The 22,075-nt window shown below is 31.0% G+C and overlaps 1 protein-coding gene across 6 annotated transcripts in view; it reads left to right on the forward strand.

Moving 5' to 3' along the window:
• Window positions 1-22,075, forward strand: part of Vps53 (vacuolar protein sorting 53) — a 74,635-nt gene that overhangs the window by 15,357 nt on the left and 37,203 nt on the right. For all 6 annotated transcript variants that reach the window (XR_015040809.1, XM_085815628.1, XM_085815632.1 and 3 more), the window contains 5 exons: window positions 1,209-1,328; window positions 1,427-1,505; window positions 12,812-12,885; window positions 20,978-21,050; window positions 21,345-21,487. Coding sequence is in view for 5 of the 6 variants with exons in the window: in XM_085815628.1 (XP_085671754.1) it covers window positions 1,209-1,328; window positions 1,427-1,505; window positions 12,812-12,885; window positions 20,978-21,050; window positions 21,345-21,487 (489 nt within the window). In the remaining variant the exon portion in view is untranslated. The remainder of the gene's footprint in view (window positions 1-1,208; window positions 1,329-1,426; window positions 1,506-12,811; window positions 12,886-20,977; window positions 21,051-21,344; window positions 21,488-22,075) is intronic.

The raw sequence follows: 22,075 nt of genomic DNA on the forward strand, positions 1-22,075 counted from the left end.
TAGCGATAATCCAAGGGGCACCCTTAAATCTACTCTAACCATTTTCATCATTTATAATTTATATAACATGCTATTTTACAAACAGTTTCTGATTTATATTGCCAATAGCATATGTGCAGTTTATTTTCATTTAAAAACTAATATTTCTGTCTTCCCATTCCCTAAACCTACAAGCATAACTAAAAATATCAAGTATATAAGATGACAATCAATTGTTTGCAAGTGTTATTAAAATATATTTGCTTACTTTTTACCTTATTCTCTTACATTTGTTCCAGAATACTTCCAGTTAAAATGTAAGAACCAAACTCACACCTCCTTTTGTAATCAAAACACATCAGAAAGGAATTTTTTTCTTTTTTAAAATTGTGCTTTTGCTGTTCTTTATCAATTTTGTTTACAGTGCCACATCCTTTTCTTTTCAGTTTAATTGTGATTTTCAGGAAAACAGCTATCTAAAGACACATCTTAACTTTTCTATGTGAAACTGTTTATAGTAAAACAGAAATTGCATATAGAAAAAAAAGGTGTTGTACAGTGAAATGCTGGTATAATATTGCTTATTCCCCTCCCCTTTTTTAATTGATTGAAGATTGCTAATATTATTAATATTATTAATATAACTCCATAAGTAGTTTTATCTGTCAATTTTCCCCCTTTACTTTTGTGTATCTAAATGCATTCTGAGCTTTTAAGAGTATGCCTGTTGCTTTAAAGCTCTTTAAAAGTGATTTGATGTATCGTGATGTAGGAATTGCATTGGATGTCCCATGTGCTTGCCGATTAACAGGTATGGAGACTTAAATTAATATATAACTCTGCAAAATTTTAATGCTTTTATAATAGAAGTGTAAAAAATAAACAGTATTAATAAACAGAAAGTGTTATAGAAAATAAACAGTAAATGTTAGAATGAAATAATAAGGCTAGTTCAAAAGAAATGCACTAAAAAGTTTAAAATTGTGGGACCTCAATAGTGGTGCAATTTATAATGCCTTAAATTAGTCTTTGGGTTAGTATACTGCTTTTCAAATCAGTATGTTTATTTATCCTTACTATAAATTAAAGTATGTAATGCAATCTATGCTTCTTTATAAATTTATCTGACCTTAATGATGCTTTTAATAATTCATATTTTGTACTATATCCGTTTTAAAACTGTAAAAGCTCTTAAAGCTCTTTTTAAATTCAAACTAATACATTTATAGAGTGTTAGTGAAGAAGCGTCAGTATGGTGAAATTGCCAATCTTCTTCAAGGAGTTACCAATGTGCTTGATCATTTTCAAAAATACATGGGCATTCCACAGATAGCTCGATTAGCAGATAAGTAAGCATTAAGTATTCTTATTTTAATTATCATATTATTTGTTTCCTTTCTTAATGCTGAGAAAATTAATTATATGTAAACTTTATTCATGTCCTTAGGTCCCAAAGTATTAAAGCAGATTTAACTGAACAGATTACGAATGATTTCCAAAATGCTTTTGCTGGGCCAAATTCCAAGGTAAAAATGATAAGTTTAAGAGAAAAGGGAACAGCAGTTATTATTGGGAATTAGTATAGTATAATTCTAATAATGCAGACTAACTGAGATTGTTGTTGATTCTGAAGATCTGGATAATTATATACCTTTTTTTTTTTTTTTTTCCTGTTGGGCAGTTACTTAATTACTATAAAGCAAGTGAGGGACATTTTTCATATATGATATTTTGTTTCAATTAAGATTAGAAGTAAATAAAAGTAATAATAATAATGAAAAGAGGTTTTATACAAACCAGTTCTTTTATGTCATTCATGAATTTTTAGAGAAAAATAATTGATTATATAGTTTAATTCAAAAAAGAGATTAAAAAAATTCTCTTTACAAATTTCAGTTTATAGCATGAATAATAAAAATGGGGCACTCTTGATAATAACACATAGGTATTTACTTATTTTATTTAACACTTGATTTAAAGTAGTCTGAACATTTCTAGAATGATTTCATCAAGCTAGACGCATCAAAAGTATCAGATTGTACACATTCAGTTTTTCCTACTACAATCAAACAATAATTTTATTTCAATCATGCTTAAGTTCTTGCATAAAAAGATTGTACAGTACAAAGTCCAAGATCTGAACTTGTTGAGACTTCTGTGATTCCGGATTTGGGATTCTTCTGGATATTAGATCATCAGTTTAAAACTTGTAAGATGGCATATAGAAATTATAAAATTAAAAATATGAAATCATGATTTATGAAATAATGAAGCATTTATAATCTAGGGTAACAAATTTTACAAAAAAGCTTAATATCTATTTGTTTACTTTATTAAACATTTCTTTCAGTGTAAGTTTGTTTAAGTTGCTTTTTTTTTTTTTTTTTTTTGGTGCTATTTTCTTTTTAATTCTGTAGAGAGACATAATTTCTTATTCAGTTACAGTGTTCCATTGTTCAAGTCCTGTAATTGCTGTTTTGAGAATCCCAACTAACTTGTCAATCGAAATTTTTATGTTTCATTAACTTCTCTGTTACTTTCTTCACTATCGGTAGCGATATTTTCTGGATTTAGAACCATACCTACAGATTTTGCCATCTGTTAATTTATTGATAATTGGGACATTGTGATTGCAATGAAGAGCTTCTGTTATATCATCTTCATTTATTACTGCTCCTCTACATGTCTTAAAAAAATCCATTAATTGGAAAATTTGACCTTTGAACATTCCAATTCGTGGCTATCATCTTCACCAAGAAACATGCTAGCTTGACCGTAAATTATGCCAAGCAGTTTTTAAAATATCTGTAGATCCTCCCACAATCTTGTGATGCTCCACAAAGCAGATTTTACACTAAAATATGTTTTAAATTCTTGAATAGTTTTGCCATTATTCAAGAAATTTAACATGGATTTAAAAAAATCTACTTTATATTTGCATTTTCAGCATGCCCACTATTTCAATATCTACAGGCTGAATGATGGACGTTTAATTTGGAGGAAAGAATACGGGCACACTATCTTTCGCTAAAATTTTTAGTGAAGCATGAGCCGAACAGTCGTCTACAATCAGGGCAATTTTTGCATCATCATACAAACTAATTGAATTCTGCTAAGCCTCAGGTATGAAATAATTTTCAAACCAACCGTTCATTAACAGTCATGTCATCTGGGTTCTTTTATTTGCTCGATATAACAATGGAAAACTCCTTACTCTTTTAAATGCTAGAGGTCGTGTATTTTTTCCGATTGCGAAAAGTTTACACTTGCGTGTTCCTGCAGCATTTGCACAGGCTAAAACTGTCTGGCTTTGGAATCTGGCACGAGTTGGAGCCTTTCTTATAGAGGTCACCAAGATATTTTACGGTACATATAGCCAGAAAAAAAAACCAGTTTCATCAGCATTGTAAATTTGTTCTGAAGATAACTTTTAACTCAATGAGGTCAATGAATTCATCTGCAAATAATTCAGCAGTTTCAGTATCAGCTGAAGCTTTTTAATCTGAAATTCTCAATTTTATACCATTGCGATTTTTAAATTTGGTTAATCAACATGTTGAATATGTGCGCTCTGTTTTAAGTTCATTTCTTAGTGAAATATTTTAGCTAGAGACATTAGCATTTGGCCCGTCAATGGCACGCCCTTGCTGTGATGCTGTCTGACCCATTCAGTCATCACTTTGTAACATCTTCACTTTTAGCATAACAAATAATTTTTCTGTTATTCAATGCGAGTGGAGTGTTGGAATCCACAAAAAATTCAAAAAGTTCCTTTTCCTATTTTATGTCATGTGCAGTTGACTTTCCAATGCCATACTCCTCATATTATTTTCAGATGGATATATCTTTATCCATTTCTTGCAGCAGCTCCACTTTTTGTTTAATGGACATCGAAACATGCTATCATTTTGTAAATCCTCTTGCAGCTCCAAAATTAGAAACTCTTTTTCACATAATCAAAAATTGAAACTTTAATTTTCAGAAAACTGCTGTAATATTAACAGCATGCAAAAAATAATAAGCTGGATCAAATCAGAAAGTTAAGGAAAACTGCTATATTAACTGAAATTCCTTGGAATCAGTAAAATATAATTTTAGCCTAGCTAAATTGTGTTCACTACACATTATTGGTTACATAGCATTAGACTGGTGATGAAAGACAAGTTGATCTGCGAAACTTTGTCTTGCTCCTATCACGCACTGAGACAATTAAGCCTGATTGAGTTAGTTTTGTTATTTATTATACTCACCTTTTTTTCTTGCACATGCTCAAGGCTTATCTGAGTCCTGAATAAATAAATTCCCATATATATTTAAGGTTTATCGATTGCCTGCGCTAGATATCTAACCGTCTGATGCAGTCTACGGGTCCTAAATTCTGCTATGAAGCGCCTTTCTAAATTCTAAATTTTTGCTGCCTCTGAATTTTGGATCCCAGTGCTTTCCCTGAATTCTGTCGTCCAGTTCGGCTATACTAACTCTGGCATGGTTCTGGGTTTATGTGAAAAACAAATCTGTTATTCTTAATTCAAATCGCACTAAATGTAATCTTATCCTTTAGCTTATGAATACTATTAACATCTACATTTAGCATTTAACTTAAATTTATATTCATTGCCAAGCGTAATATCAACATTAAAGGTTACCATACTCTTTGTTTATTAAATTATTAATATAAAAAAATTGTTTGGGCATTCCTGCATGAGTCATCACTCAGGTTGTCATGTGTTGATAACCATGCGGTGATGAAAGCAAACTATAGTAAATAATGATTCGCCAATTTGGCATCAGGAATATAAAATATTCAGTTTGAGATGTATGCCAAGTATATAGCTAGCTACGGAGCCAAACTGTTGATCTCACAAATTTATGCTAAATTTCTGTTTCCTCAATAGCGAGGTATTTATTTAGTGCTGAAAGGAAATTAAAGGACTCTCCGTGTGTTTTATTTAGGGAGGGAAAAAAGCAAATGTGCTAGCATAAAGCATTTTTTAAAAGTTGTTAGCGGTTTTGAGGTCCAGATATTGGACGTCCGATCTCGGACTTTGTACTGTATTTAAAAAAATGGAAAAATTAAGAAAATTTGCAGTGAATTTACAAAAATACTGGCTTATACTTTTGGCAATGCAATACTTTGACATTCCTTCAATTATTAGATTTCATTATTTAGGTGGCTACGCTTCTGTTATTCATAATATAAAAATATAGATGAATTTGGGGAAGAATCATTTAATCTCTTTTTTTTCCATTAAACCCAATGACAAATTAGTTTTCATCTTCTTTTTAGTTCATTAATTATTTTAGACATTTGAAATAAAAGTATACATTTTTTTTTATAAAAGCTTTTCTGTTTTAATTTACCGTATTTGACTGCATATAAGACACACTTTTTTCCCTAAATTTGGTCTCAAAAAAAGTTACTTATACGTGAAGGACACAGGTTAACTTTCAATACTGAATGCTATTTTTAGCCCGGATAAAGGTCTAGACACGCATAACTTTTTCTACATCTACATGTGTGTGGCCTTCTAAATAAGGGTGCGTCTTATATGCCGTCAAATACGGTATTTTATTTTCTACTTTTTGGACGTGTCATCTGTATTCAATTCAAAAATTAATTCATTTTTCTTCAATAGTTATTATTTACAACATTAATGAAAAATATATTATTTTTAACTATACATTAAAATAAAAAAATAAAATAATAATAATAAAAAAATTCATATATTTCATCTTAAACTATATTAGATGGCATGCTGTCATTTTCTCCATTTATGCTAATGCTTTATTGTTTCATATTTTTTCAATCAGTTTTGAGATATGCAAATCCTCAATTTTATGCCCTTCTAATGGGTTTATTCTGCTAAGAGCAACATATGCTTGACCTACTGTGAATAAATTGTTTCCTAAATAAATTGCTGCATAATCTACTGTTGTAGCCTTTGATAAAAATATAAGAAGCATTTTCTATCTTGTAAAACATCAGTATCATACGAATCAATTGGTTTTTCACTATCATCTTGTTCTTTCCAATAATATGGTTCAAATAACATTGTGAATTGTAAAAAACTCATGCTTTAAATGTTGTATTCATTCTTGCAATGAAGTAGGACATTTTTCATACTATTCAAAGACATTCTCACAATATCCAATTTCTCATCCTGATGCATCAAGTTTCATAACCTTGTAGTGCTGGTGATATTTCAGTGTATTTAAGAAAATCATTTTCTAGATTAAAATGCTGTTTTGCAAATTAAGATGAGCATAATTCGAGAACATGTTCAAATCTGATAACATAAGTTTGCAAGTTTCTTGCAAAACCTTAATATATATTTTGGAACAGTTTGTGAGTTATTTAATTTTCCTCACTCTCTGTTTATCAGTTTGTTTTTTTCAATTTCAAGACTCAATTCTGTTGGTTCAGCTTTGTACAAATACATCCCAATATAATATTGTATTGCTTTTTTTTTTTTAACCACAGGTTTGTATATCTATATTCTCTTTCCACATTTTAAGTATAGCTGGGTTATAATTACTAATCAATATATATCCGTACTACATTTAAAAAAAATATTGATCTTCCACTGCAAATAAATTCATTCAATGTATGGAAGAGAATTCAAGTTTCAATACACTCTTGATGAGGAAAACTGAATTTTAAAATGTAATTATTCTTCCTACATGTGGTTGTATGCTAAATTTGACACTTTTTCATGAGATCTTGTAACTCTGAATCTACTGACAGTAATTCACAAGAACTTATATCATCAGCTCTATGTATACCTTCTGTTTCAAGTGAGGGATTAATTTAATAAAATGCCTTTTGATCATGTGTGCATAATTGAAAGACACATACTTAACATGATACCAGGTTGTTCAATAAGTTCGCGGAACGGAAAAGAAGAAACAAATTTTTATTTGTAAAAATGACTTTATTTTTCAACGTAGTTTCCCTCAACTTCAATACACTTATTCCAACGGTCTTCTAATTTATGGATCCCTTGACTGTAGTGTTTTTTCGGCAGCTCTGCAAAATATCCCTCCACTGCAGCTATTACCTCTTCATTTGAAGAAAATCGTTCTCCCCGGAGATATTGTTTGAGGTGTGGGAAGAACCAGAAGTCGGAGGGAGCTAAATCTGGCGAATAGGCTGGATGTTGCAACAATTCGTACTTCAATTCAGTTATTTTAGCAATGGTTTTTTGAGCTGTGTGTGCAGGTGCGTTATCTTGGTGGAAAATGATTTTTTTCTTCTGTAATCCGGGTCTTTTTTCACGAATTTGCCAGTTTGAAGGTAATCTATAAACAAAGTTCCTTTCACATTCCAAAAACTGATGCTAACACATTCTTGGCTGATTTTTGCACACGAACTCGCTTTGGAGCCGAAGAGCCCGGTTCACACCACTCCTTAGCCTCCTGTTTTGATTCATTATCATGATGGTAGACCGAAGTCTCATCCATGTGATAAATCGATGGATAAAGTCGCTTTTATTCTTCTTAAAACGCTCCAAATGTTGCTGGCAAAATCGCATCCGAATGTGTTTTTGCTCCATTGTTAGAGAATGCGGCACCCATTTTGCGCAGAGTTTTTGAAACCCAAATTAACACTCAAAATATTGCTCACTGTGCCCAACGAAATGCCTAAAGCCTCTGTTAAATCTCTTTCAGTCAATCGATGGTCTTCCAATACCATATCTTCTATTTTTCCAGTGTTTATGCAGTTTTTGGACGTCCCTCTCGTGGATTGTCTTCAAGGCTGGTACGACCACTTTTGAATAAACTAGCCCACTTGCAAACCATTGTTTTTGAAAGAGCAGATTCACCCAACACATTCATCATTTCGGTATGAATTTCCATTGCCTTTAAACCTTTCTTTACAAAGAATTTGATAACTGAACATTGCTCAATTTTATCCATACCTGAAAAAAGCCACAACACGTTAGATATAAAGGGTGGTTAAACAATGAATAAATTAACAGATCAAAATGAAACTTTTGACATGCTCCTAAGAAAGAACAAATATGAAAATGGCGTCGAAGTTTTAAGTCTAATATTGACGGATAGATGGCGCTCCGTGAACTTATTGAACAACCTTGTAAATGTATATCCTTATTTATTCATCAGAAAATTCAATGTTTATAATTTTAGTTCATTCATATGGAGTTCCTATATTGTATATTTTTATAGCTCCTATAGTAAATTTTTTATTTATTTTGCTGTTCTTATATAAATGATATCATAATTTAATGTTGATACACTGGATTATTTTGCAGCACTTCTTCCATATTTTATTGTTAAAATGTTTTATGGTGAATAAATGGTTACAATATATAATTTTGTCACAACTATACATACAAAATTATTTGCAAACTTCATTTGAATATATTTGTTACGCAGATTGCCAGAAACCACTCCCAAATATGATTATTTAAATAATTTGAATTTTTAGTAGTATAGCTTCAGTTGAACCACAGCATTGTGTATTTCTATTTTCTTTCCAGATTCTTAGTTGGATTGTAATTAGTATTAACTTCTTACAACACTTCAGAAATGTGTTTAATTGTCAAGATTAAATTTCACAGAGAAGGTTCACGAGGACAGGGCTTGTCATTTTGATACAAGTGATTAATTTATTCTTATTCTAATCGTGCTGGTAGATACAAAAATACATCCTTGGTGTTTTATTGAGAAAAGACTTTATATGCAAGGAAAAAAACTATAATATTGTTATGAAATGTACAGGCACCGTAAGATGGCTAACCCGCAAAGCAATTTTAGGGTTGCCATAAAATGGCAACAGAAAGCGGGGTTGCCACATTTGGTGAGAAATCGCCCATTTGGCGACGAAATTGGCGATATACCATGGCCGGATGGAAAAATTTCTGGAACAAATTCTTACCGGTTTAGCCCAGAATGTTCTCAAACACAAGCCGAAACCTATATAAACCGTGCTGGTCCGCAGTCAGTGTGTGTGCTTCGTCTAGGAGCTGATAGTCAGTCATTGAGCGAGTGTCTCAAAGTCTAGCGCCGAGTTGGTCGTCGAGTGCATCGAGAGAGTCTTTTAGTGCATCGTCGAGTTATGTCTTAGACTGTGCTGAGTCGAGAGCTATACTCTTGTGTATCGTCGAGTGTATCGCGTGGAGAGTCTCGAGAGTATGTGAAGTTCCAAGAACGACCAAACAGAGTCGGAAGCTGTACTCTGGTGCTTTGCAATGAAGCTATCTCCACCGTTATTGCCTGACAGTATGAAGGCTGTGTCACTGATTGTTCCAGCGTGCTTATAGTAGATTTTTGATGACTGTAAAAAGTGTTATTGGAGCTCTCCTGATTAATATTGGCTAAATAAAGTGTGTTTCGATACTTCATCAAGTGTCGTCATTATTCACTCCAAATCTACGAATGTGAAGGAAGAAAATAACGTAACAACTGGTGTCAGGAAGAGAAAAACGTAACAATATATTTTAATTGTGATAAAAATTTGTTATTTTTACTTCCTTGTACGAGGTATAGGAAGTATTGTTATCATGAAAATTTTCTGTTATTGCATTAAAAGGTTTCTATGGAAGTTCCATTTTGACTATTTCTAAACCCATTTTTACTATTTTTTTTTTGGGGGGGGGGGAACATTTGTACATATTGACAAAATGAAGGATGCTATTTCAAAACAGATTGTAGAATGGATTCAAAACAATTTTTTGTGACGTTTGTTCGTATGTATGTATCTTTCATAACTCAAAAGTGATTAGCCGTAGGATGTTGAAATATTGTATATGTGACTGCTATAACCACTAGTTGTGCATGTCCCATCTCTATTGCAATCCAGCATTACCAAAAGTATGTATATTACACACACACACATACACACCTATATATAAATATCTCCCTTGAAAGTCTATTTCAGCAATTTAAAATTTAAAAAAAATAATAATAATTTGGATGAATAACAAAGTACAACTTTTAATGCAATCTCCCGGTTTCTATACTTGTATTTGGGAAAGTTTTATATTCGCTACGAAAAAATAAAAACATAAGAAGTCTTCCATAAACATAAGAACTTCCGTCTGACAAAAATTGACAGGGATATTTAATTTTAAAATTTGCAGCTTTAGATGTCATTTTCAACTTGCCTCGAGAAATCGGTTAATTAATAAGTTAGAATTATTTGGGGAAATAAATTTAAATGAAATGCTATAAAAAGTGTGTAATTTAATAGGCTATAAAGGAAGTTGTGGTGTCTACATCAGATATTTTAACATATTTTATTTTTTTCTTGTTTATTCTTATCTTTTAATATTATTTGTGTTTTATTAATTTCTGAAGGTGAAAATTGTATTAAATAAATAGTAAAGGCTGTACTGACAAATTATATTACGGAGCATAGACCAGTGGTTTCAAACTCAGATTGCATGCTGGCTGAATGCATAATATAAAAACAACTGACAGGCCATATTTTTTAATGAAATAAAAAATACTGAAAATTAATTTTGAATTTCACTTTCTAAATTTTATCAAAAAATAATTATAATATAGGATAAAGGGAGATAACTATTCAAATTTATAGTATACGAGGGCCATCCAGGAAGTAGATTACGTTTCCGTCTGTGTCCGCTAGGGGCGGGGCTAGCGCGGCCATCTTGGGGTCAGAGCGTTGCGCAGCTCAGTCTGCATCTAGCCGTGCTAGTGAGAGGTTCGTGCTGTGCTCCGTTCAGATACTGTGACGGTTTGAAATGTCTGCGTTAATTGAAAATCCCGCGAGCTGCGAGGTGCGCTCAGTAATAAGGTTTCTGACTGCAAAAAACTGTAAACCGATAGAAATCTATCAGCAGCTTCGTGAAGTGTATGGGGACAACATTATCACTGAAGGTGGAGTGCGTCAGTGGGTCATAAGATTTCAAAATGGCCGAACCAATGTTCACGACGAAGATCGAAGTGGGAGACCCAGCATAGTGACCGCCGAACTTCTCGAAAAAGTCGATGCTAAAGTCCGTGAAAATCGAAATTTCACAATAACGGAACTTTCTTTGAGTTTTCCACAAATTTCGCGAAGTTTGTTGCACGAAATCATCAGCGAAAAGCTTGGTTACCACAAGTTTTGTGCAAGATGGATTCCAAAAATCTTGACAGAGGACCACAAAAATCAGCGAATGGCTGCAGCGTTGAACTTTTTAGACGCTTACCATAAGGATGGTGACTCTTTACTCGATCGCATCGTTACTGGTGACGAAACATGGGTGAAACATGTGAACTGTGAAACGAAATTGCAATCAATGCAGTGGGGGCACACAAGTTCTCCCCAAAAACCCAAGAAATGCATGCAAACAATGTCGGCAAGGAAGATGATGGCAACTGTTTTTTGGGACAGAAAAGGTGTAATTTTGGTGGACTTCCTGGAAAGAGGCACTACAATAAGTTCTCAAAGGTATTGCCAAACTCTCCAAAAACTCAGAAGAGCAATTCAAAACAAGCGCAGAGGAATGTTGAGCTCTAAGATCTTGTTGATTCACGACAACGCCCGGCCCCACACGGCAAATGTCACTCGTAAAGTTCTTGAATCTTTTAAGTGGGAGTTGTTTCCTCATCCGCCGTACAGTCCCGACCTGGCACCGAGCGACTTCCACCTATTCCCAGCAATGAAGAAGTGGCTGGCTATGCAGCGTTTTGATGACGACGCACAGCTGCAAGAAGAGGTAACGAAGTGGTTGAAGGCGCAGGCGGCCGAATTTTTCGACGAAGGAATTTCCAAGCTCGTACATCGCTACGATAAATGCCTTAATTTGTATGGTGACTATGTAGAAAAGTAGTATTTGAGTGTGGCTTTCATCTGTATATAATAAAATTTGTTTCCTATACTTTGTTTATTTTTTTATTCCAAAACGTAATCTACTTTCTGGATAGCCCTCGTATTTATTTTCTGACTGAACTCTAAAGTTTGATATCTGCAAGACATTTTTGTTAGTTACACATTATATTAATAGCTAAACATTAAATTCCAGACTGACATTTATTTCAAATAATTCTAGTTATACAATATATTAATAGCTAAACATTAAATTTTAGACTGACATTTATTTCAAATAATTCTAACATGTTTAATTAATCATTAACTAACTTACTTTAAAATAAACTAAAAATAAATTATGGAAACATTCTAAGTTTTCAAAGAAAATTTACCAAGTGAGACAAAACTTGAGAATAAGTGATGGAAATCTAGTCTTTTTCTCTTATTTATTAAATTTGTCTTTAATGCATAGCTACAAATACAAATATTTGTATATAAATAATTATATACTTTTTTACTTCTTACTGTAGCTGGACACTTGATGGCATTTCAATTCTGATAAAGTTTGTAACATTGAAGAGAAATTACTAGATATTATCTCCATTGCAGATTGTAGATGTTCACTGGTCTATCGCTTTTCTTATTAATTTTCGACTGTGAATAAAATCCATTTGCACATAGTATTCACAAACAAAGCAATTATTCTTAGTGCAAATATATCAATCAAATAAAGTCTATATCTTCAAATCTTTGATTAAGATTTATGTCACACTCTAAATTAATTAGCTTCATTGATAGATTTCCTGGTACATTATTCAAATTCATTTTTAATAGTAATGAAAATAATGTAAACTTGGACTTAAATAACTAAAATCTTGAAATTTTTGTAGCCCCATGTTTGCAATAAACACATTATTGGAATGTATTCTCTGGCCACCAGTTTGAGATCACTGGCATACATAATAACAGTTATTTACTCAATTTACTGAAATTTGAAATGCATAATTGAATTTCACTTTTAATATAAAAATAATGCATATTTTTATTTATTAGCACTTCACTGCAAATTCACTTCAACAGTTAGCAGAAGCTTGTTTAGTAGTTTCAATACTTGAACCAAAAGTAAAGTAAGCATTTTAATTTGCATTTGTTAATAATTATATTTAGTTACACATATTGATAATTATATATTGTTTTGTTGGCTATTAGGAAGTATTTACATAATTTAAGTTTTTAAATATTTTAATTTGATAAGTTGAGAAAATGTCAGTTTATTTTTAAAAGTTACAGTAATATTGTTGCATGATTTTAATTAAATTAATAAATTTTAAACATAATTCTGTCAGACAAATAGGCTTATTACTGTTTTTATATCTATATGTAAATAGAAGATAATGCATTATATTTAATATTAATTGTAATATAAAACTTCTGTATTTCCTAAAAATAAGATCCCTTTTTCTTTTACTATATTTTTGTTCTAAAATTTAGTAGGATCTGAACTGGGTATTTTGGTAAATGAAATTGCAGAGGGAGAGGAAGAAGTTAATTATCATGCTATATAGAATAATTTCTCTGTTTAAATGCTAAATAAGCAAGCATAACTAATTATATTATTCTCATCTAGCTGATTGATTTCAGTTTAAGCTGGTTACCATTATACTGATAATTGTTATGTTCCAACTCTGTCAATTTAAGCAGGAGATTCCTAATATTTGACCTCAATTCTTCCACCCGGATTTACAACATATTTTCTCATGAGTTTCTCTTATTCCTTTAATTTCTCATTTTTGTTGGGCTTTTATTTATTTTATTTAATTATTTTCATCAAAAAATATATTTCCAGCATTTGAAAGTGTTTACTTCCTCTTTTGATTGATTATTCATTTTTATATATAAAACAAAAAATGTTTCTTTGAAGCTAACTGGCTAACTAAAACGTAACATACATAGTTCAAAATTTTTATTTCGATATTATACAGCTTTTGTTTTTTCTCTTTTAAAACTTCTTTCAAGAAAGTAATAAATATAACTAATTTGACTATATTTTTAATAAAGAAGCTTCACTTACTTTTGGATGCTAAATTTAAAAAGTGACAGGTACACTCTTTAATCTGCAAATTTGTCCCACCTCAAGGTGTCTATAACACCAAGAATTAACACTACTGGTAGCTAAAATGTTATTGAGAAGAACTCCATTTTCCTTCAAAGCTTTAATAGTTAGTTGTGCTATTGTAAAGTCTATTAGCTGTACAGTAAATACTGCCTGATCTCCTTCTAAACACAAAGTAAACAGCATCCAGTTTCTAAAGCCAGAGAATTGGAAAACAACAATTCGATACAACTTTGCTGCAATATTATTGCTCCCATCTGCAGAAAGGAGCTGTTTTAATGCAGTCAACAACTGTAGATTTATTTTTCTCACCAAATGTTTTGTAATTGTATTCAGTTTTGTTCTTCCAATGTGAGTATTTGAGCAATTCTTTCTTTTTTAGCCCAAAGGGCTTTTTTTAGTATTTCTTAATTTCATTTTGGCATTTTACGTTGAAAACTTTAAATGTCCATTTCACTTTTCAAGTTGTTGCCACCAAATATTATCGACCTGTGTTATATTTAAAGAAATCAGATAATGAAAAATGTGCATAAATGTGTGTGTTTCTCGAATTATGATAAAACAACGGTACTTAGAGCCATCAAATTTTGAATAATGTAATCCTCCACCAAATATGGGCATCTGGAAGCCCTAATTTGGAATTTGTTTCATTATTTATTTCATATTTTGTCAGGCATTAAAGAACTTTTTATTGACAAACTCAACGATTTCAAAGCGAGGAATGGCAAACTGTACGGGAAAAAAACGTTTTTAAGGAGACTCTGTATCTGGAATTCTAAAGCTATGGTCTTTTAAATATTTTGTGATATTGCTGTTGAATTGAATTTTATTTATGGTTTAAGTGTGAAGAACATGATATTTAATAAGGTAACACACAAAACGTTATAAAACCACCTTTGGGTGTAATATAAAAATCTGAAAGTTTTTTTTTTTTTTTTTTTAATATGCGGTTAACAATTTTTAATTTACTAAATAAAGTGGTGTATGTTATATCAATTTTTTAAGAAAGAGTTCTTCTACCTGACAAGCAAGTTTGCAAACATTGCCACAAAATGAAACTGTGTGTTAACGACTAAGCCATTTGGAGGTGCAACGTTAAAAATTGTAAAAGAAAGAAGTGCCTCTATGTTAGAAATTGGTTCAGTAGCTCTAGAATATGATTCGTCATTGGTGTGTATTCTTGGATGGAGGAGTTGACATCCATCGAATGTTGTGACAAACAGCTTAATAGGAATGCTGCAGTTGATTGGAATAATTACATGCGAGAAGTCTATTCCCTACGTTTGATGCAAAGATTCAATGGGTGAGTAGGTGTTCATAATAAAATAATTGATGAAAGTTTTTTTATATGACCTAAGAGCAACAGTGGCAAACACATCCTACGATTGTGAATTTTTGGAGGAATTTGCCAGAAAGATGCAAGTGCTTTGTCATTCAAACCTCAAATAGAGATGCTGGAATACTTACAGAGAAAATTATTTGTGAAAGATGGATCAGCAATCTATTCATACTTCTGGGAAGACTACAAAACAGATTTACTTGAAGAAGCTGGTTAAAGTGACTTTATCATCAACAGTTTTTATAGATCCAGCAATGAGTGTTCACCCTCGGAATGTGAAAAGAATGTGGGATTTAGCTGAGTAGCATTAATGAAAAAAAATGGAGCATGGCTTAACATAACCTCAAATCATATCTTTCAAAATTTATGTAGAGAAAATACATAGGAAAAAAGTTTTTTTTTTTTTTTTTTTTTTTTTTTTTTTTTTTTTTGTTGAAAGAAGTTTTGAAAATATGGCATTGTCATAACTATTATTAAAAATGTTCTTAGAAAAGAACATGCGAGTATTATTGTTACACATTGTGTTGTTTATATTTACTTTTACGCTTTATGAGCTGGTGAGATATAAGTTGATTAGTGATTCAGTCTGGAGGGCTTCTATAATATCCATTTTTTTAAATAAAACTGTATTGTGATTGGAGGCTTCCAGTGTCAGATTGTGCCAAAGTAAAATGACTCAAAATAGGCATTTTATGTTAATAAATTTATGCCCTTTTGGTCATAGAAAATTTAATGGTGCTTACATATTATTACATCACCTGTGAAGTTGGCTGCCATTAAACCATGAACTTTGGTGGAGATCCCTCCGAAGTTTCAGTCATCATTCATGAGGAATTCTGAAGGGACTGACACCTCCTTATTCAATAGACAGTGTTTGACCCGCTTTGTTTTTGCATGTCTTTCATTAGTTTATATTACTTTATTTTTACCTTAAAAATTTTACCAGAAGCTCTGTTTAGATTGTGCACCTGCAAACATTTACTTAGAAGTACAAACTTCTCAGAGGTAATTATTCCAACATATTACTGTTTATTTTTGGCTATATTGAGCTGTGTGTCCTATCATGTACTAATGGTATAATCCCATAACTTTGAAAATAATTGTCTGCTTCCTGGTCTGTAGCAGGGGGTTCCAAGTTTTAGTCATATTTTTACATGCAAGGAAAAATAGAGCAATAACTGTTAATTTAAATTCTTGTTCATAAAAGCATAGTTTATCGAGATTCATTTAAGTTTATATCTTAACAAGAGTGCTAATATTGTGAGCATATTCTCATATCACACTTATTCATATAATAGGCATTAAACTGTGCTGCTTAGCACTAATTTCATGGTTGACAAGATAATATTTAAGTATCAATTTTTATTTTTTTCCGATAGAACTAATGTCTTTGTGTTTTTCTATATGCATGTGTTTTTAGCACATTGAAACTTTCAAAATCAAAAAATCATAGTGACATTGCAAGCATTTTACATTTTCTTGACTGAATAATAAAAGGAAAGTTATCTTGTATTTTTTATTAATTATTTTTCCTAATGTTTTTGAAAAGTAAATTAGTATTTTTCTTATATAATTAAGACAAATGATTGCAAATCCTTAAACAACTTCAACAAGCACCCAAAACCTAAACCATTTAGCAATACCAGAATGGAACCTACTTTTTACATTTCTTTAGGAAGATGTAAATGCTTCTAGATTTAAGATAAATGGTTCTGTTGAAGGTTATAAAATACATAAAGTAAAATGATATGATACTGCTTCCATTCTTAAAAATAAATGTGAGAAAAGTATAAACTTTTTTTTTATCAGTAATAAAGTTAATTGGCAACTCCCAAATGAATAAAACAAAAGATAGTGTAAAATTGATACAGGAGTCTCTCAAAAAAATAATAAGAGAAGAAAAGTATTGACAAGAGGAAATATTAACAAGTTATTATATCTCATGAAGAATGATTATTTCTTTTTCTGTCTTTGGACATTAACAAAACTTTTTACATTTTCATATGCCCTATTTCACCATCATTTAATGTTCCTGATGCATTCATTAGTTCATGTTTTGCATTAAGTGATTATCAGATTCTGTAAAATCAACCTTTGTTTTGTCTTCTGATCCTGTATAAGTTATAAATTCTAGTAAAGTGGTGGGGATGGACCAAAAAATAGAACAGGAAGAAAAATTATGAAGATTTGTTAATAGGGGCTGCAGCTAACAAAGATTGAATGAGCTTCTAGATGAAGATAGAAAAATTATTTACATGTTAGAAATTACTTCTGGTATTAAAAGTGGTCTAAGCCATTTCAATTAATTTATCAGACTGTGCTGCTCCCTGATCTTCTAATTTGATCCAGCTTATTATTATTTGTGTTATTATTACGGCGATTTTATAAAAACTAAGCTTGAACTTTCGATTATATCAAAAAGAGTTTCCAATTCTGGAGTTGCCAAAGGATCTACAAAGCGAAACCATGTTTCGATGTCCATTAAACAAAAAGTGGAGTTGCTGCAAAAATAATAAAGGATAAAAGCATATCCGTCTCAAAATTATGTGAGGAGTATGGCATTGGAAAGTCCACTGTATATGACACAAGAAAAAAGGAAAAGGAACTTTGTAAATTTTTTGTGGAAGCATCTTAAACAACTTACATTGAAAGAAATATTTAATAAAGTAAATAAATAAATATTAAGCTTTCTTTTGTAATTTTTCATACCCTTTAGATCATAATTGTTCTTTAGTTCATAAATTACGATTTCATATTTTTAATTGTATAATTTCTGCATGCCATCTTACTAGATTTAAATTGATGGTTTATTATCCAGAAAAATCCCAAATCCGGAATCACCGAAGTCCCGACCAGTCCGGATTTTGGACTTTGTACTGTATTTGCCATAACCCTGGTATGCTATAAAAGTGTTCTTTGATGTCTCATATTTTATTTGTTCAATTTTCAGTACTTACATGTCAGTACTTTAAAGGAAGTTGCCGAACTCTAGCAACCACGTGCAGAATAATTCACCAGGAACCATGCTCATAATATTTCAGCATTGACAAGCAATATTAGTGTTTTCTCATGCATGTTCATGTTTAGCAAGTTCCAACAGTTTTTATAGACACATTGTGATATTATTATATTTTTTTCCTTTGAAACTCAATTTGAAAATATGCATTTATGGAATTTACCTGTCATAGAAGAAACTGTGGTAAAATTGCTGCAGAAATACAGTATTTTGCCTCAAAATTGGTATAAGGGAAGAATTACTTTAAATCTTTTCTTAAAGCATTCACCACAAAATTTTCATCAGAGTAAAAGTGCGGGAGGAACCTCGTAAGTTTTATTCATTGATTTCCAGTCTAAATTTTTAATTAAAATGTAACATACGTATGATTTTGTAGTTTTTGCGGAAGAGGAAACCAATTCACTCTCTAATCCTGGTCAAGGAAAACTGCTGCGCAGATGATTGGAGGGAAAATCACAACTGGCTTGACCATTAAAACATCATTTTTATCTTGAACAGGAAAAATTCTTTAGGAATACATTTTTGCTTAAATTGGTGCCACAAATGCTAAATATGCCCCACAGTTTCTGTACACAAAGTTTACATTTCAGATAATAAAGAAAAAAGGCAAAGCAAGAGACATGGTTTATTCAAGCAGCAGCAGGCGAGAAAAAGTTATACATAATAACTGGCATGGTATTTATAGCCGGAAAATCTTTGTTTTAATCCTGAGCATAGATTGGGCTAAAGGTTTTACAGGGCAGAGAGATTGCAGGCAAAAAGTGACACAAAATGGTGTATAGTGTATCTTTGAAGCAAGGATGTGTTTAATTAAAATTTAAGAATTTAAAGGTATGTTGCCAGTTTGTTTCAGTTAAGTTTATTAATTTTTTTTTATATTTTACATACCCCCTCCCCTTCAGAAAGAAAAAGGTTTGGTGAGAGAAAATTCTTTTGAGAAGAAAGCATTAGTATTAGCAAAGGAAGAGAAATTTGTTCAATATTTACAATATTTAAAATTGCAATGAGAAAGCAAATGAAGTGCTTCATGGGTTTAGATTTCACTAAACCCCGACATTTGTGTCATGAACTTCCTTATATTTAAATATAGAAATATAATTTATAAACATAATAAAAAAGTATTATACAATTTAAAAATGGAATTAAGCTTCAGTTTGAAAGTGTAAGAGATGAGTTCGTAAAATTTTTGAAATATTGTTGAAGCATTTTCTCCAAATGTCTTGAATTTGGACTATCAATCATTCAGAATGTTCAGAGTTCCTGAGAAATTATCTAAAAAAACACAGCATGAATTTTACAGTTGAAAGTGTCATAAAACGATGTATTATAATCAATATGAAATCAAAATGTTTCTAATGTCTAGTCATAAAATTATATTTTATGAAGTATAAAACAAATTCAGATTTTGCTATTGTAGAGCAATGTAATATTTAGTGTATAAAAACAAATGAAATGCAATATAATAATAAACTTTGACAAAAATGGCAGTTTCTCTACAAACGAATCAGCGTGTCTACTGCTGATGGCTACAAAATATGAAATAGACAAGAAAACCAATTCCAAATTCAGGCTTCCATTGGCCCATGTTTGGGTTATATGTTATTAAAAATTTGACAACTCTGGCTACCGTTGTTTTTTTACAGTGCGAGAAACATACATATGTTCATGCACATTCTTCATTATTTAGTTTCTTTAAATATAATACAGGATGGTAATATTTGGTGGCAACAATTTGAAAAGTGATACATTGCATTTAAATGATTCAATGTAGAGTGTTGTTTTGAGACTAACAGACCTTCTGCGCTAACATCCCTTAGGCTAATAATTCAAATGAGAATTAACAACATAAAATGTCACATTTCTACTTATTCTTCCAACTTCAATTTGATAACAAATGACAATTAATTAGTTTAGTGACAGAAATACCTCCAGATAAGGGCAATAACTTTCTTGAGGTTTTTCAAAATAGTGCAAAGTGTATCTTTGAAGTGGGAATGTGTTTAATTAAAATTTATTAATTTAAAGGTCAGTTGGTTCCACTTAAATTTAACAATTTTGTTTTGTATTGTATATTTTTACATACATATGTGATAGTACATATATATATAATAAATAATTTTTCAGTTGTAATTATTCTTTTTCGCCTATAAAAAATTGCCGAATTTCAGCAGAATAGTTGTGATAACATGCAAGTACCCATTTATCTAAAGCCTTATCTCTTCCTGTATGCTATTTTCTTAACATGATGAAATCTTACATTTTTTATAGTTTCTGTTTTGCTACTGCTAATATCACTACTGTTTATTAGATGTTAACTGCAATGAATTAAAGCCACGTCATGTTAAAAAAGCAAATAAAAGTAGCCCAGAAAATAGAGTAGCTCTGCCCTCTGAGCCACTTTTATTTGTCCCACTCTGTATAATTATAGTGATGACTATCTTTATAGTTTTTATTCAACATCAGTTTGTAAAAATGGTGATTTAGTTGAATAAGCAGTATGAGAAAATCTTTAAATGTTATAAGTAAATATATTTATTTGATATTTGGCTGTATTTATAATGTACATAAATGTTTTCCAATTTTAACTTGTTGATTTCAAAATTGCTGTCATTCTATTTACTTCTTAATTGTAGCAGTGCAGCAGATGAAAGACTTATGGTATAAACATAGTTGTATGTCTTTATAAATTATCCTGTATTGAGAACTTGTAGAAAAAATATTTTTATTGATGAATTCATTGTTTGGTTTCAGACGTGAATTGCTAAAATGGTTTGTTGGTGTTCAGCTCTCTGAGTATACTCATTTATTTCAAGAAACACAAGATGTAAGTATGTATTATGTTTTATATCTCATGAGCTGAATTTTTGAAGCAAGTATAAATAACAGTCTTTGCTAAAATAATCTGTTTCTTTTCTTAGATTTAATAGGAAATATTTTATTCTAATGTTATCCTACAGAATAACTAACTGTTAGAATGCTATTAAATTTACATAAAACATTATCAATGATATGTTATTTTCTATATATAATTTTATAGGAAATGCTGTACTAAAAATATATTTGCATAGTAGTTTTATTTGTATTACTCTTGTTCACATATAGTTTATTATTGCTGTAGATTGCATGGTTGGACAAAATTGACAAGCGATATGCCTGGTTAAAAAAACACCTTATTGAGTTTGAAGAAAAGTTTGGGAGGATGTTTCCTCCTGACTGGGAAGTGAGTGAACATATCGCTGTTGAGTTTTGCCATATCACTAGGTAAGATAATTTCATAATATTTAAATACATTTTTTGTGTATGCTTGCTTATGTGTGAAATTCCATGCATTTTTGTTGGCTTTAAATATTTATAATAAAATATGAAATATGAAATCCTGCCATCCTTAAAAGTCGATGTATATCCTACCATCGACAAACTTGTAGGCAGCCATTCTGGCAGAAGTTTGAATGAAATTATCCCTCTTTGGTTATCAAGATAAATTTGTAAATATATGAACACCAAATTTTTGTATCTTCTTCTCCCCCCCCCCAAATGGGAAACAGATAAATAGCAGTTAATTTATTTATTTACTTGTTGAAAAACTAAACTGTCTTATCAAAAATTAATTGGGTTTACACAAAACCAAAAACAAGATCTCCTGATTATGTTATGATTTTCCATTTCTAGCACTAAATCACACTGTTTGGCAACAGTTTTAAAATCCTATGTGTACTTAATCTCATTTGCTAATTTTTCATTAAAAAAAGTTTAAATATTCTATTTACTTTATCTTTGTGGTTAGCTGAATGCTGGATAATTGGACTTTTACTATATTCATGTAAGATAAAATATATAAAGCAAACTGAT

This window comes from Stegodyphus dumicola, chromosome 1 (assembly GCF_044657685.1).
Source record: "Stegodyphus dumicola isolate Sdum_Otavi_A_Nest chromosome 1, ASM4465768v1".
Classification (NCBI taxonomy): Eukaryota; Metazoa; Arthropoda; class Arachnida; order Araneae; family Eresidae; genus Stegodyphus; species Stegodyphus dumicola.